General features: G+C 34.0%; 1 protein-coding gene across 1 annotated transcript; it reads left to right on the forward strand.

The window, feature by feature from the left end:
* Window positions 1–9,944: 9,944 nt before the first annotated feature.
* On the forward strand, window positions 9,945–13,983 carry LOC132645109 (uncharacterized). The gene is made up of 3 exons (XM_060361886.1): window positions 9,945–10,413; window positions 12,232–12,892; window positions 13,161–13,983. Exons 2-3 carry the CDS (start codon window positions 12,285–12,287, stop codon window positions 13,846–13,848), a joined length of 1,296 nt encoding a protein of 431 aa, XP_060217869.1. The 5' UTR covers window positions 9,945–10,413; window positions 12,232–12,284; the 3' UTR covers window positions 13,849–13,983.
* Window positions 13,984–15,587: the final 1,604 nt, after the last annotated feature.

The following is a 15,587-nucleotide window of genomic DNA, read 5'->3' on the forward strand; positions in this document are numbered from 1 at the left end:
TCGTCATCAATAGCGAGTTCGGCTTCAGCTAAAGATGGTTGAACTCCATGTTCAATTTCTAAAAATGTATAAATTTGACCAACCAATGCTTTAGTATAAGACACTTTTAAACAAGGATTTAAAAGAGAACCCAAAATAAATAAAGTTGGGATGGGAAAAAAATACTTCTTAAATTTGATTATCATTTCAAAAATAGCCGCTTGATAACCGGGTTTATATTTATACTCTTGTAAAACTCAAGCTATTTCCGCTAAGTAGACTAAAATTCCGGTTACCGTGGGATAGAATTGTCTAGAAAAAGCAAGAGTTGCATTATAAAAAATTTCTAAGAGTTCAACACATTCTTTAACATCTTCCCAATGCGTAAAATTTAACCAATCATCACTATTAATATTATATTTGTTGTGAACTTGTTGTATGGGAATCCTATACTCATATGCTTGTTGTAGCATAATGTAAGTGTAGTTCCACCTAGTCTCAATTTCTACTTGAATTTTCCTAGGTCTAAGGTTATTTTCCACACAAGCATTCTTAAAATCTCTAAGTCTTCCCCTATTAGCATTACAAAAAAGAAACGCAACCGCATCTCTAACTTTTTGAATAGAATCGTCAAAACACACAAGACCATCTTTAACAATTAAATTTAAAATGTGACAACTACATCTTACATGAAAAATATTTCTTAGCGGAGGGTTTATTTCTCTTTTTAAAAGACCAATCGCCTTTGTATTATTAGAAGCATTATCTAAAGCAATACAAAGTGTTTTTCTATAAATATTAAAAAATCTCATAATAGTAGACATTGAATCCGCTAAAAATTTTCCATCATGACGACCTTTTCCTTCATCATATAAAAAAGCTATAATTCTTTTTTGCATAACCCAATTGTCATCAACCCAATGATATGTAATAGCAAAAAAATCTAACTTGTTAAGACTAAGACTCAAATCAGCGGTAAGAGAAACATTACAATTTAAAGAATTAAATACATGGCGCAAATAAAATCTATATTTTTTATACAAATCTATAACATCCGCTCTACAAGTACTTCTAGGAATACCCTCAAATAACGGATTATAACAACGTTGAATGTAAGTAACAAACCCCAAACCCGAGGGAAAGGAAAATGGTAAACAATCATAAGCTACCATTTTAGCTATTTCTACACGCTCTTTTTTCTTGTCATACTTAAAATTTCTACCGGTTCGTGGGTCTATCGTCATTTGAATACCCCCCCACATTGGAACCCGTTTGCTCTCCCCAAACATCCATATGTTTTTTTCTCATATGACCATTTAGTGTACCTGTTTCACCATCCTTACTAGTTCCTTACTTAAAAGCAAATACTTGCCCACATAGGGTACATGTAACTGATTGGTTTTCCCTATCCTTAGTCATAAATTTCCAAATTTTAGTGGTTGGCTTACGAGTTCTAGGCGGTTTGTCTTGTGTATGTGATTGTGCAGGACATGTATCTCCTATGGGATTTTCGGGGGTTGTGTTTCATCATCATCATCATCATCATCATCATCATCAATTTCATTAAAAGTATCGGTAAAATGTTGTTGCATTGCCTCATGACCTAAAAGTGGATTATTTCCACCAACATCAATACCTAAATTAGATGTTTCTTCCACAAATGTTTCCTCACTAAGCCCACCCCTAACAATACCACTACTACTACCGGCACCACGTCTAAATCTCTTTGCCATTATTAAATAGAATTAATTTAAATCACAATCAAATAAATCACAAGAAAATAAATTGCAACAAATTAAATTGCTAGAATTAAATTGAGTAAATTAAATTGCGAAAAATAAAGATAGAGTTGGAATGAAGGTACCAAATTGCCAGATTAATTTCCAACAAAGTGAAGGCGGCTAGAATTGCAAATCCACCAAAGCTACTTCGGATTGTTGCAAAATCACCAACTCCACCAACAATATTATAATTGCAAAATTAATAATTGAAACTATAATAAGACTTTATAATATTTATTTGAGAGAAATTTAAAGTGGCTAATTATTGCAAAGTAACTATAATTGAGAGATTGAGATTTGAGAGAAGGAGAAGAGTGAATTGGTGTGGATTAAAATGAAAATGAAGAAGGGTTTATATAGGGGTGGGGGATAGGCTAAAGTGTTAAAAAAAAAGTTTGGGGGTTTGTTGGGGGGGGGGGGGGGGCAAAAATTGAGTTTATGACCGTTTGGCAACGGCCATTTTTGCAAATGGACCGTTGCCAACGGTCCAATAACAGACACAGCCCAGCCCCCAATGACTATATTAAAAAAAAAAATTAATTTCACCGGTTTAATCGGTTTCGGTTTCAAAAAAATCGAAACCGGACCGGTAAAAAATAGACGGTTAACCGGTTCCGGTTACCGGTTTGAACCGGTTAAACCGGACCGGTTGACGGGTTTACCAGGAGGGTCATAGGACCCCGGCAAAGTTTAGATATCTTATTGAAAAAAAGTGTCAACTTCAAGGAGATTCCGATGTGTTTTCTCTTTTACTTTTTTTTTGTCATAGTTTAACTTGACACAAAAAATTGATAAAGAAAGAATGGTCTTTTATAATCTTAAAAACTTATTAGTAAGGAAATATAGAATGTATCATAATGTCAAATATAGTGGACTGTAGAAAATCCTTTCCAGGTTTTATCACACATAACTAGGAAGAGCTTTATCGCATCCGGAAAGTAATGAATTACTGTATATATTATCCATGGAACCAAAATATAGGAAAATAAAAGAAAATTAGTGCTTGTGGCTATAAGCCTACCAAAGCATCTTCATCAAGTAGTTAGTATGTATCTGATTTTGACCATGATCCGCAGACAAGTACAAACAGATAATTAATCTGCTTCGAGAACATGGCCGGGGTTGCCAAGTTGATAAGGACCACCAATACAAATCCCGGTTGGGCCGAAATAGCCCCATGCAAGATACTCTTACATGTGAATTGTCAAGACTACCATTTTCAGTAACTAATGTGGAACTTTGTTCCACACCAACAATATCCCGTCGAACTAAGTTTCACATACTCATTGCTATAATTTATGGGTCAGAGATTCAACTTGTCTGCGTGCCATCTATATCGTCAAAATATTTACGGTCACAGAAGCCTAAATGTTGTGTATGCATCTTCAAAGCTACGAGTAAATATCGTAAACCAGCCCATAGATGGGCAAAGGCACTAAACTGGGGCCCATGCCGCACTCCGTCATCTTCATACTCGTCCTGCCAAATTATTAGTTTTGGCACTAGTTGTTGGGCAAAAATAGACTCAAGATACTCTTACATAGTGTGATATTGTCCATTTTGGACCAAGCCCGGACTATTTTCTCAAAAGGTCTGACACCATTAAAAGTATTCAACTTCTTATAAATATTTTTTTTTCTTTTCAATTACCCATGTGAGACTTCGTTCGTGCACCCAACACAAACTATCTCATTTCACATCAAGGTGTTGTTTTGACATTTTTATTTCTCAAATCTCTCAATATCCATACGTGGAATTAATTTTTGTGGAAAATATTGTTTTTCTTTTCGTACCCCCTCTTGGCTGATCTAAATGTGGTACTTAATTTAATTGCTTCTTAATGTGATGCCAGGCTTTCATTTGCTGAAATAGTCTTCGTGTTTACCTATATATAATCTTTTTGTTCTTGGGTAGTTGAAAACCAGATCATCCTATTAGTTTCTGAGAAAATATCACACCAAACTTTATTCTTGATGCTTCAAAAGTAAACCCTTAAAAAAGGACAAAGAAAAACTGTTGTATGTCACTCGATTCCTACTTTCCATCCACCACTTTGAAAAAGGAAAGGGGAAATAATTAAATTAATTATGGGGGACCTGAAAGAGGTTTGCAATTTTGAGAGAATGGCAATTCATTTCCGCAGATAACATGGTTGAGTGACCTTTTAAATAATTAACTTGGTTTAGAACATAAAACTCTGAAGGGGTTTTAGTTCTATGTACTAAGAGTCTATATATTTCTAGAAAAAATATTCACAATTCTCATCCCTTGTAATTGAAAAATAGTTCACGTTCAGATTATTTTGAAGTTTTGTATGTGAAATGTCAAACTCCTGGACAATGCCTGTTTTTTAAAGACAAGCCAAAAGGTAGACAATGAGTGATGTTTCTATTATTGTTTACACCATTAGAATAAACTTATATACAACAAGAAACTAAGTGACTTTTCATAGCATCCTAATAAGGTAACTTCGAGAATAGCATAATAACTTGCTATCCCTGATTAATCTATATGAGCAGTATATATTTTTACACTATCAACGTATATAACTAAGAGGTCGTTTGATTGCTGGTTAGAGTTATGCATGTATTAGTAATGAAAGGTTTAGTTATTCATGTATTATTTATGCCCGCGATTGTAAACTAATAACCAAACATCGTACTTGATGTGTTAAATTTTATACATAACAACTAAAAGGCCATCAAACATGATACTAGTTCAATACATGTATAATTCACTTCCTAACTAGTAACCAAACAACTCCTAATTGTTTAAACATTAACATTATCACCATTTAACTTTTGAAAAGTGAAGTAGGAAGGGAGGAAGAATTCCCCGATAGATTGACTGAACTATACATAAACCATTTAGAGAATGGTGAGGATAAAACCTAACCACGTGAAAATGCGTAAGTTTCCAAGAACATGGAGGGGCCACAATGAAAGAATCCAAGGTACACGAACACTAAACTCTAGTACCAAATTTCCTAGAAATTACATTAGTCTCAAATCCATTTAACCCATTAACTAGTTTTAGCTGATCAAATCACGGCTAAAATCGTGGAAAAGTACTCTTCATGTAGTATAGCAAACTCTTGTTTGAATCTCGAGAAAATAAGAGAGGCAAGGAAAATGAATCCAACACTTCCCAAGAAGCACAAACAAATAGCAAAAACATTTGTTAAGTTATTCTAAAAATCTGAATACATTATCAACGTATAACTTAGTATATTATGGAAAGTTCATTATTAATTTATCTGGTTATCAGTTAATGTTTATCATAGAGATTTATTTATAATCGAGAACGAATTCAGTGTTTGAACTTGACAAATTTAACTTTTAACATTTTTACTTCTCAACTTATTCTACTTATGAAATTATGGTATCGCAATTTAAATATTTGATGAACCCTTCGCTCAAAATATAGATTCGCCATTTCCTATATTTTTTTCATAAATAACCTGAGTATGTAAATATTATTTACACTATTAAGCACAATACTTAAAAGTTAAAACTCATAGCAAAATAACCAAAGAGTTCTTTCAAAAGGCTAAAGAGGACCCATTGCGCCGCTACTTTCACATGGACATGAGCTGTCTTCTATATTTTTCCACAATTTTAAAGTTTTCTTCCCATTTCAATTTAAAATATTACTACTATATTTTTTTATGTTTTTCTTTGACCATTTGGATTTTTATTATGTTCCTTTCTAGAATTCACGAGTGAATGTTGTCGTAGTTCTGTTTTTTTCCTAAGCATTGTCAGACTAGACCTTTCAGGTATGTTGGTACCCTTCTTTTAATATCTTCCCATAACATTTGTTATAAAAATTACTCCACCTCCCTACATTTTTTCTCGTATTTCACCTTTTCCAAAGTTTACCGTAAGATTAAAAAAAAAATACTCTTTGTAGTACTTCAAAAGATTAAATTATAAAGTACTATTATATTTTTTAAAAGAATTAAAAACCATATGCTTGCATTGCATGGAATATTTAAGAATTCTTGTCTAAAGAAGATCCGATTTATTTGTTAAAAAGGTATAAAAGACATCCAAATTGGGAAGAAAAAGGTTCACAAAAAAACGATAATAATAAAAAGGCACTGCCATTTAAGGATAAGGAGTTGCAAACAGCCTCAAGAAAATGGTATTATGAACAACGATTATATTTTTAGAAACAGATAAAACTCCTAATACTTTCAACCAGAAAAAAAAAAAAAAAAGAGTAGGTGGCACCAAAAATCTGTCGACCCTCTTTCATTTATTTTTCATTAAAATCTTTTAGTAAAGCAATTTTAGTTTGTCCAAATAATAGTATTGTACCGCTACATGCATTGGACCCAGTGGCGGAGCCACGATTTTCATCCAGGGGTTCAAAAATTCTAAAAGGTAAATACACGAAGAAGTCAGGGGGTTCAACATCTACGATATATACATAACAAAATAATTTTAATTCTGAAAATACACTGTAATTTTTCGTCGAGGGGGTTCGGACGAACCCCTGGAGCCAATGTGGCTCCGCCCCTGATTGGACCCCAAACTTGTTTTTTATTGAGCTAAAATAATAATGTTGATATTATACCCCGCCTTTGACGCAACTTATTTGGGAGTGATGTGTAGCTGCATTATATTTTAATCCGCTTTCATTTTTTTTTTCACTATAAAATTTAGTAAATCAATTTTAGTTTATCCAACAAAATACTTTTGGATATTACACCATATATATTTGTTAATGTTTGTAACTTAGCACAACAATTCTTGTGCATCATTAATTATTTATTTTCGCCTTTCCCACTGTCTTATTCATATAAACTATAAAGAGCCGGTGAAGCAGCGGTCAATTTCACAAACAAAACAAAACAAAACAAAAAAAAAAAAAAAAAAGAAGAGGGAAATCCACAGTGGATTTTTTGTCCTTATTTTCTCACTCCTTATCTAGTTTTAGTTTCAAGGCCAATAAGCCGCTAGAGGATGTGATTTAAATGACTATTTTTAAAAGAAAATCCGACATCAAGAAATATTTTGAATGTTAATGTCAATACTAGTGGTCCAAGTGGATTTGTGTTGCGAACATTGATTGTCAAATTTTATGATTTTTCATGTTGTCTTTTCACTTTAAGATGGAACCCCACATCCTCTCAGTTTAGAAATCCCAAGCTTTTGAATGGCTAGTGAAGTTGACTATGGAGCTTTCCAAATTTCTTTGTTTCACTATCTTCGTAGATAAACATCTATTCGGTATTGGTCGCGGTGTTTGCATTAAATTAATAAATATAAAATATGTCATGTGTATCTATATATATTTTTTTTGTATTATTTGATTAGGACTAATGATAAGTATGTACTTTCACTTTAATTTGTTAACTCTTCGAATTAGGTATAAACACCCGATACGAGTAAGTATTTACCATCTTTGCATCTCTATTTTTTGTAAATGATAGTGAAAATAGTGGAGAAGTAGCATTTTTGCTGATAGTATTTAAAATTTATAGGTATAAGGATGATATTTAATTTATATACATAATATACTTTTCTTGCGAGAGCATTCAACTGATCGCTCTTCGTGTCTGTCCCTTAAAGAAAAAAACGATGTTTAAAAGACATGCTATTGTGACGTCTGAATTGGCATATATTTGACGAAAATTAAATAATTATGTGTATTCGGTATTTAGATAAAGTAATTTAATAGAAAGTTGCACATTAAAGTAAGAATACATATCCAAAAAAGAGTAAGAATTCATATCAACTACAATTTAAGTGATAAAAGTTTATAACAGTAAGAACAGTTTGGCAAGGATAATTTCTCAAAACTACTAACATAGAATAGTAGTTGTATTTAAAATCTTATGTCGACAAGTGCTCTTGAACTTTCGTATTTATCTGGTAAAGTTTGAACTCACATTCGCCTTCATTTTGATGATTACAAAGTTTTGTTCTTTTCCTTTACATTTACTTTTTTGGAAATGTATATCTAATTTTATAGTCCCTTCGTCCCAAAATAATTATCACTTTAGCAAAAGCATTTGTGTCAAAATAAGTGTTATCTTAGGAATTCAAGATAAAAAATGACAAGTATTTTCAATTATGCCCTTAACATTAAAGAGGTAGTCCTTTTTAATATTGCTTTAACTCTAAAAAAAATATAGAAATAATCCAGTAAACTCTACATTTAATTTAATAATTTTTTTAATGAACATGATTTTTGCTAAAGTGACACTTCTTTCGGTACGGTGGGAATATTACAATTGTGCATAATTGTACACCAGAATGTGCTAAATATATATAGGATTGGATGGTTTTTGTCATTATGTCCAAAAACTCACACTTTTAGACGAGGAAATGGGTAAACATCCTTTTACTCAAATTTATAGGGAAACTTTTTTTTCGGAAAGTTTTTTGTCTTTATATCACAAGACAAAATACTTTTCCTCCTAGATACTAAGCTTGTTTAGCTAGTTCAAATAAAATGTCAGAAATGAAAAAGGAACAAAGGAAAAATAAACATGCAATTGTATAAATGAGAAAAAAAAATTAGAAAAGCTAGAAGTTCTTTTTTGTTTTTCCAATTTTATCTAACTCAAATTATGGGGTGCGTGGTTGTTTAATTGTCAGTTGGGCACAGACAAATCTAAGTTATATCATGAAATACAAAGTTTAAATCTCTTCTAAGGTCATTCCCATATTCTTATTTCTTTTACTCATTATCTATGACTATTTTAATCCCTATCCTCAAAAAATAAAGTAACAATACGCATTTAAATTAAGATATAATTAATACTTTATTAAATTTTCAAGAATCCACAAGCACGTGAACTAAGAATGGATGAAAAAAGGGATCAAAAGTGCACATTACACTTAATTACAAATTATATATATTTACCATATTTACAATAAGCAGAATACAGAATTTTACCAATGATTGGAGGACTAGAAGTGCTATTATCCTTTTCGAAAATTATCTTACCTAAAATATGTACTATTAAACTAAATAACTTATATTACGAGAAAGAATGTTTTATTAGGGTTCTAAAATGCCAATCCTAAAGCTTATTTTAATGACCTTTACGTGTTTTTTCTTCAAATCGATAGTTTGCCTATTTTCATTGAATGCTAGAATGAACATAATCTCTTTCTTAATATTTTAATTTATAATGAAGATGTACGTCGTATATTATCTTCCTTTTTTTAACTCATCATATACATATATATATTTCTCCATTTCCCACCCAATATTGAGCTTATCTTTAGAATTTATTTTAAAAATGAATAGTTGGTTAGGGAAATGAAGTCACTCTCACCACCAACTTAGCTGTACTTGAAAATGATTCTCTCATTTACAATAAAAAGATTGGTTACAGCTGTATCCAGTTTTAATTTCTTTCAACTCCTTAGTCATTTTCCAGCCCCTTTTCTCCACTTCCTACAAGGAAACAAAAATTAGTGAAAAAAAGGCACAAAAAGGTTTCACAAGTCTCTACATTTTTTTTTTTGCTAAAAAAAAGAAAAAAATAACTTACTACCTATTATAAATAGTTACTTATAATTATATTAATAATGATCTGATAAAATTTTATATTATCAGTATATATAAATTAAACTACTAAAAAAATGTAATTTCTCTGTCATAGATATACAAAACGTGATGTCGCGACTCATAAATGACTTGTTAAAAATTGTAAAAACAACAACATAACGATTAATATATTATGATTCGAATTAACGAATCATAAATTTGAATCTCAATAGCAATGAATGACCAATTTAATTCTACTTTTTTTAGTTAAAACTTTTTCCTACTCAAATGTTAACTAGATGGATTTTATTTTTTTAATCTCTTCTGCACGATTTAGTAGTAATTGTAAGTTTGTGACATGTGTTCAAAGACTTTTTTTAAAACTTTCTTTTACTTTGCTTAGACTAAAATAGCATTGCCATAAAATATTTTGCTATTCAAATCCTATTAAGACCCTAAAAAGGAAAAGACCAAATAATTATCACCAAGATCAAGGTTATTTCTATAAACATCAAAATAGTTTTCTATTACTCTCTATGTAAAAAATTACAATTTACTAGTAGTATACACTTCAAGAAATACAAGCAATAAATATGTATGCATAATTGTTGAGTGGTTTGGTATGGTAGCATTAAATTAATAATATTCCTTTACTTTCTCCGCTTGTTTCGTTCTAAATAATGAGGCCCCATGTCTCCTTTCTTGTCACTCTCTCTTTCCTCAAGTCGCTGTTAAAAATACACAGATAGTGTTCCCACACTTCCAAATATGCATATATATGTTATAAACAATAAAGTTTGATAATATACTCCTATATAATTTAAAGATCGGTTCATCTCGTGATCTGTGCAGAGTCTACATGATACTAATTCTTGGGTTTTGGTGGGTTTGTTCAATCATTGCTATATATCCACCTGTCTTTGAATCATTCACTTTATAATTGTGATTTACTAAAGATAGAAGGGTCAGACCCATTTTTGGAGTTTTGGGATAGTTTTATTTTTCTCAAAGTGAAAAAAGTTTTTGAATGACAAAGTTATGAGGATTTTCTCAGGCTTTAAGAAAGATTTAAGTATTTGCAGCTTCAAAAGTGGCTTTGGTTTTGCTATAAAGGAAGAGAAAGCTTCATAGTACATAAAAGGTGTGTTCTTTGGTTTGTTTGCTTCTCTTATTACACTAGTATTAATCTTTAATCCCATGTTTAATTTTTTGTGTGTTGTGTGGATTTGACTTTGGTTTTGTGCTAACTTTGAGTAAATGTTAAGTTGGTTGTCCTTCATGACTGTACAAGTTTCTTGTTTGAACAAGTTAAGCATAATTAATGGGTAAAAATTGTATCTTTTAGAGGGATTGAAATTTAAAGACCCAAAAGGAATGATTGGAACTTTTAAGGGTTTTTGTGATAGTACTAATTAGCTGTTTTGTGAGTAAAATGCTAACTCAGCTGATTCTTTTTGTCAGAAGCTATTATTGGTAAACTTTTGATTGCTATTTAGAAGTGTGATGTTTCATGAGTACAGTGAACATCCTTTTCATGAAGTACCTAAATTGTCACCAGAAAATGATTGCATCTGTAAAAGTTGGAAAAGAAGAGATTTTTAAGGCAAAGGTAGATTACATACATGCTTTTGAGCAGCTTTTAGTAAACTTCTATTTACTTGCAAATGTGTTTCATTTTATTCTTAACCTTGATAGCAGCACATAAAACAACATAATTCAGATCTGCAAGACGGTTTGACCGTTATGGAAGTAGACAGCTCAAAGATGGGGAGTCAATAATATGATTGCACGAATTACAATACGCTGGCTCTTACTTTTACATATTATAGTGAAAAAAGCTTCAAGAAGTGCAATTTTGAAAGGGATGTAATATTTGTACTTAGGATAGTTTTAATGCGTAGTTGTTGCCGCTCTTGTCATTTTTGAGTAAAGTATACTGGGAGAGTGGGGTTTTGGGGGGAGGGGCTGGGGTGGGGGGGTGTAATCGAATGAGCAGGCTACCTACGAAGTTTATAACTTCAATGTAAGTGACCATTCTTGTGGTAAAATTTGATGCATTATCTCTTGCTGATACTGGGGAGATTACAGTTTGCTCAATGTATTTCATGTTTTCTCGGACTATCCAAACATGCCCGTCTTATTTCAGGTGTATTTACTTGAACCATGAGGTAAGTTATTTATCAGATGCACTTCAGTAAGGAGATTAGCTTGCACTTGATATACTGGTTGTTTTGTCTTTGCAATGTTAAGTAACAAGGGAGCTAATCTTTCCTTTCGAGATACAAGTATATTATATTTCAAGAGCCCTCTATTGTGCTATGTAGAGGTCCAATTTTATTCTACTGGAGAATGTGAAATGGTGGAAAAATATCAATCAAAATGAAGTGCTTTTACTTGCTGTAATCTCTCTGCGCTAAATAGCTGATAAGTCTTCCTGCACATCAGTTCCTCTTCATGGTGACTATATGTAGTAGGTTATTCCACACGCATCTTCTCCCCTCTAGTTACAAGCAGTATAATTTTCTTATTAGCGAAGGTGGCAAAAAAGGTTTGAAAGTAGTAGTTATATTGCCATCTCTATTCGCATGGGCATTTCATGGAGATGTTAATGTCCTATATTCTAAAAGGATTACACCGTCAACTTCTCCTAGCATTGTGATGTGTGGGTTAGGCGCACATCACCGGTTTAAACCTATCGGTAAACAAAAGCCTAGTATTTAAGTGAAGGGTAGAGGAGCTGACCCATTGTCCACCGAATTTCGAACCATGAGCCACTAGCCCTCAGGGATTTTTTGGTTATAAAAAGAAGTATGCTATATGAATGATTCTCATTACTTTTGAGTGAATAATAGGGAAACCTACTTTCTGCAATTGAATGTGGAATTTGTGATAATTCCTTGTTGACCTTTATTAACTACTTCTAATGTCCCCATCCTGACTATCAGTTGTTGACATACAGGATTTAATAGACTGAGATCAAAGCGTACAACAAATGGCGGTGTTTTGACCAGAATGGATCCTCAGGCTTTTATTAGGCTGTCAATAGGGTCGTTGGGATTGAGACTCTCTGAGACGACTTTAAAGGGTACAAAATCAGGGATAAGTGCACTCTCTTCTCCCTGTGTGTGCGAGATCCGTCTTCGAGGTTTCCCTGTGCAGACATCATCTGTTCCTTTTATTTCCTCACCTGAAGCTACCTTGGATATTCACAACGTTGCATCCAGCTTTTATCTTGAAGAATCTGATTTGAAAGCCTTACTGGAGCCTGGCTGTTTTTATGCGCCTCATGCATGTCTGGAGATAGTTGTATTCACAGGACGCAAAGGTGGCCACTGTGGTGTTGGTATTAAGAGGCAGCAACTTGGGACTTTTAAGTTGGAAGTAGGTCCTGAGTGGGGTGAAGGAAAGCCAGTCATTCTGTTTAATGGCTGGATAGGAATTGGCAAGAACAAGCAGGAGACTGGTAAACCTGGACCGGAGCTTCATTTGAGAGTGAAGCTGGACCCTGATCCAAGATATGTTTTCCAGTTTGAAGATAAGACGAAACTAAGTCCCCAGATCGTGCAACTTCAAGGAACCATCAAGCAACCTATTTTCAGTTGCAAGTTTAGTCAGGACAGGTAATATATGGTTTTGCCTTTTATATTTAAAAAATGCTTTTTTTACCCTTTCCTAGGGATGATTAGCATATAAATAGAACTATTATCTACTTTTTTAAGGGCACTAACGTTAAGTTAGTTCATTTCTATCCCCTACTCTTAAATCTATCTGTTTGTAGTCCTTCGCCAGAGACGGTGTAAAGTGATTTATCTAACCCTGTTTCCTTCCACAACTGATCTAGAATTCTGGTCTTTTCTGTAATTGTTCTGTGTTATACTGAACTTACAGGACATCTCCGGTAGATCCATTAAATAATTTTTGGTCCAACTCAGTTGACGGTTCTGAACTAGAGGTAGAGAAAAGAGAGAGGAAGGGATGGAAGGTGAAGATACACGATCTCTCAGGCTCAGCTGTTGCAGCAGCGTTCATAACAACTCCGTTTGTGCCATCAACAGGTTGTGATTGGGTGGCCAAATCCAACCCAGGAGCTTGGTTGATTGTTCATCCCGATGTTTGCAGGCCCGGATGTTGGCAGCCATGGGGAAAGCTCGAAGCATGGCGTGAACGTGGGATCAGAGATACCATTTACTGTCGCTTCCATCTTCTATCCGAGGGCGGGCAGGAATGTGGCGGTGATCTTCTCATGTCTGAGATCTTGATCAGTGCAGAAAAGGGCGGTGAGTTCTACATAGACACGGACAGACAGGTTCGAGCAGCAGCAAGTCCATTGCCTAGTCCGAGAAGCAGCGGAGACTTTGCAGCACTAAGTCCTGTTGCAGGCGGTTTTGTGATGAGCTGTCGAGTACAAGGGGAAGGGAAATGCAGCAAGCCCCTCGTGCAACTTGCCATGCGACATGTAACCTGTGTGGAAGATGCAGCCATTTTCATGGCGCTTGCTGCTGCAGTGGATCTGAGCATTGAGGCATGCAGGCCTTTTCGCAGAAGACTACGGAGAAGTGCTCGCCATTCCTGGTGATGTATACACAATGATATACTGATATCCTTGTCTAATGAAGTAAAGCCAAGCCCTTCCTGTATTTCTCCTGATTGTTGTAACAACTTCACTTGCTGTATAGAACCAACTTAATCTATATGAACTTTCTTCTCAAAAGTTGGTTCATTTCGGTTGGATCAATCGGCCCCACGCGATCGAATGGCTGAAATCTTGAGGACCATCATGGTTCTATTATGCCCTTGCCATCTGAATCAATTCTGAATGAACATTATCACAATGCAAACTTTAAGAAGGAAAAAAAAAAAAATGGTACATAGTACAGACCGAAAAACTGACTTCCTCTTTACGAGTAGTTGATTCACGTACGACAACAAAGTATCATGAAAGACGACATTGTAGATTCAAATATCACTGATACACATCAACAAGAGTTTTTCACGTACAAATATAGATTTTCGAGTATAAATTACTAGGGACTGAACGAAATGAATCGACGACACTAAAAGTTACCAATAAATGTATTACAGTTAAAGAGATTTAATTTGTTGAGAGAAAAAAGAGAGGCAGTTTGAGAGAAGACCAGGAAAAATTGAGTTTGAAAATTGAATAGCTCTCAGCTCAATTCAAGGAGGAAGTCCTTTGAGGGGTCAAGGCCAAGCCATATAATGTGCATAGAAATGAGCAATTGTATATAGTAGAAGGGTGTACTTTTCCTAAATCTCATCGTTATATCCTTATAGGCAACGCTGTGAAAACATGGGAAACCCTAAACTGGATTCAGTTGTCAAATTAGGTAATAGATTGGACACGTCTCGGTGTATTTTTATCTTTCTTTTTCTTTGGCTTTTATGTATTGTATAAAGCTCTTGTGTGTTTTACTTTAATCCCACATCCAGAGAATCATAAAGTTGGTTTAAGGTTTAAATCTAATTAGCCGAACGCGACAAATTGCCGAGCCAGGTAACATGGGCTTGTAACCAAGTGGGGCATTAAAGTGGTTTGGATGTTAGATAAATGGGCCCAGTAATGCGGACTCTGTTGGGCCTCTCTACTCCCGGTAGAACTGGGCACGTCACAGCTCTATATGAGCTGGTAGCATTACAAAATCAAAATCAATTGTTTCGGGGTAAAGCTCGAAAGCCCCAGGGCTGCGGGAACTAACTAGTGGTTGAAATGGCGCCACTGTCCCACATCTCATAGGGAGGATCCATCGGTTCTGATTAAGCGTGCTTGTTGGGTCTAAGAACTAACTAGTGGTCCAAATGGCGCCACTGTCCACATTTCATAGGAAGGATCCATCGGTTCTGTTGGGTCTAAGAACTAACTAGTGGTCCAAATGGCGCCACTGTCCCACATTTCATAGGAAGGATCCATCGGTTCTGATTAAGCGTGCTTATTGGGTCTAATCTAACATACAACTATCTTTTTTTAAACTTTAAATTTTCAATTTCACTTTAAGTAAAACATTAAAAAAAAAAAAAAAAAAAAAAGCAAAGAAGGCTAAGAATAAAGACAAAACAATCTCTTTTTACGTGTCTGGCGTATCGATCAAATTTTTGTGCTCAATTTGTCACAAAAAAGAACCTCACAAGAAGAGGAGGTAGATTATTGTAATTTGTAAGGTGCTGAAGGAAAACAAATTCTTGTGATAGAACATGGGACGACGTATATACTACTATATCGTATTGTCAAATCTTTGTGTAATAATCTCATTTGACCGTTCTTTTCTTTTTTTTTTTTCCTTTTTTTCTGCAGGTTAT

Source organism: Lycium barbarum, chromosome 6 (assembly GCF_019175385.1).
Source record: "Lycium barbarum isolate Lr01 chromosome 6, ASM1917538v2, whole genome shotgun sequence".
Lineage (NCBI taxonomy): Eukaryota > Viridiplantae > Streptophyta > Magnoliopsida > Solanales > Solanaceae > Lycium > Lycium barbarum.

Coding starts and splice junctions, on each gene's coding strand:
- LOC132645109 (XM_060361886.1), top strand. CDS start 12,285: ATGGATCCTCAGGCTTTTATTAGGCTGTCAATAGGGTCGTTGGGATTG. Junction 12,893..13,160: donor TGCAAGTTTAGTCAGGACAG/GTAATATATGGT, acceptor CTGAACTTACAG/GACATCTCCGGTAGATCCAT.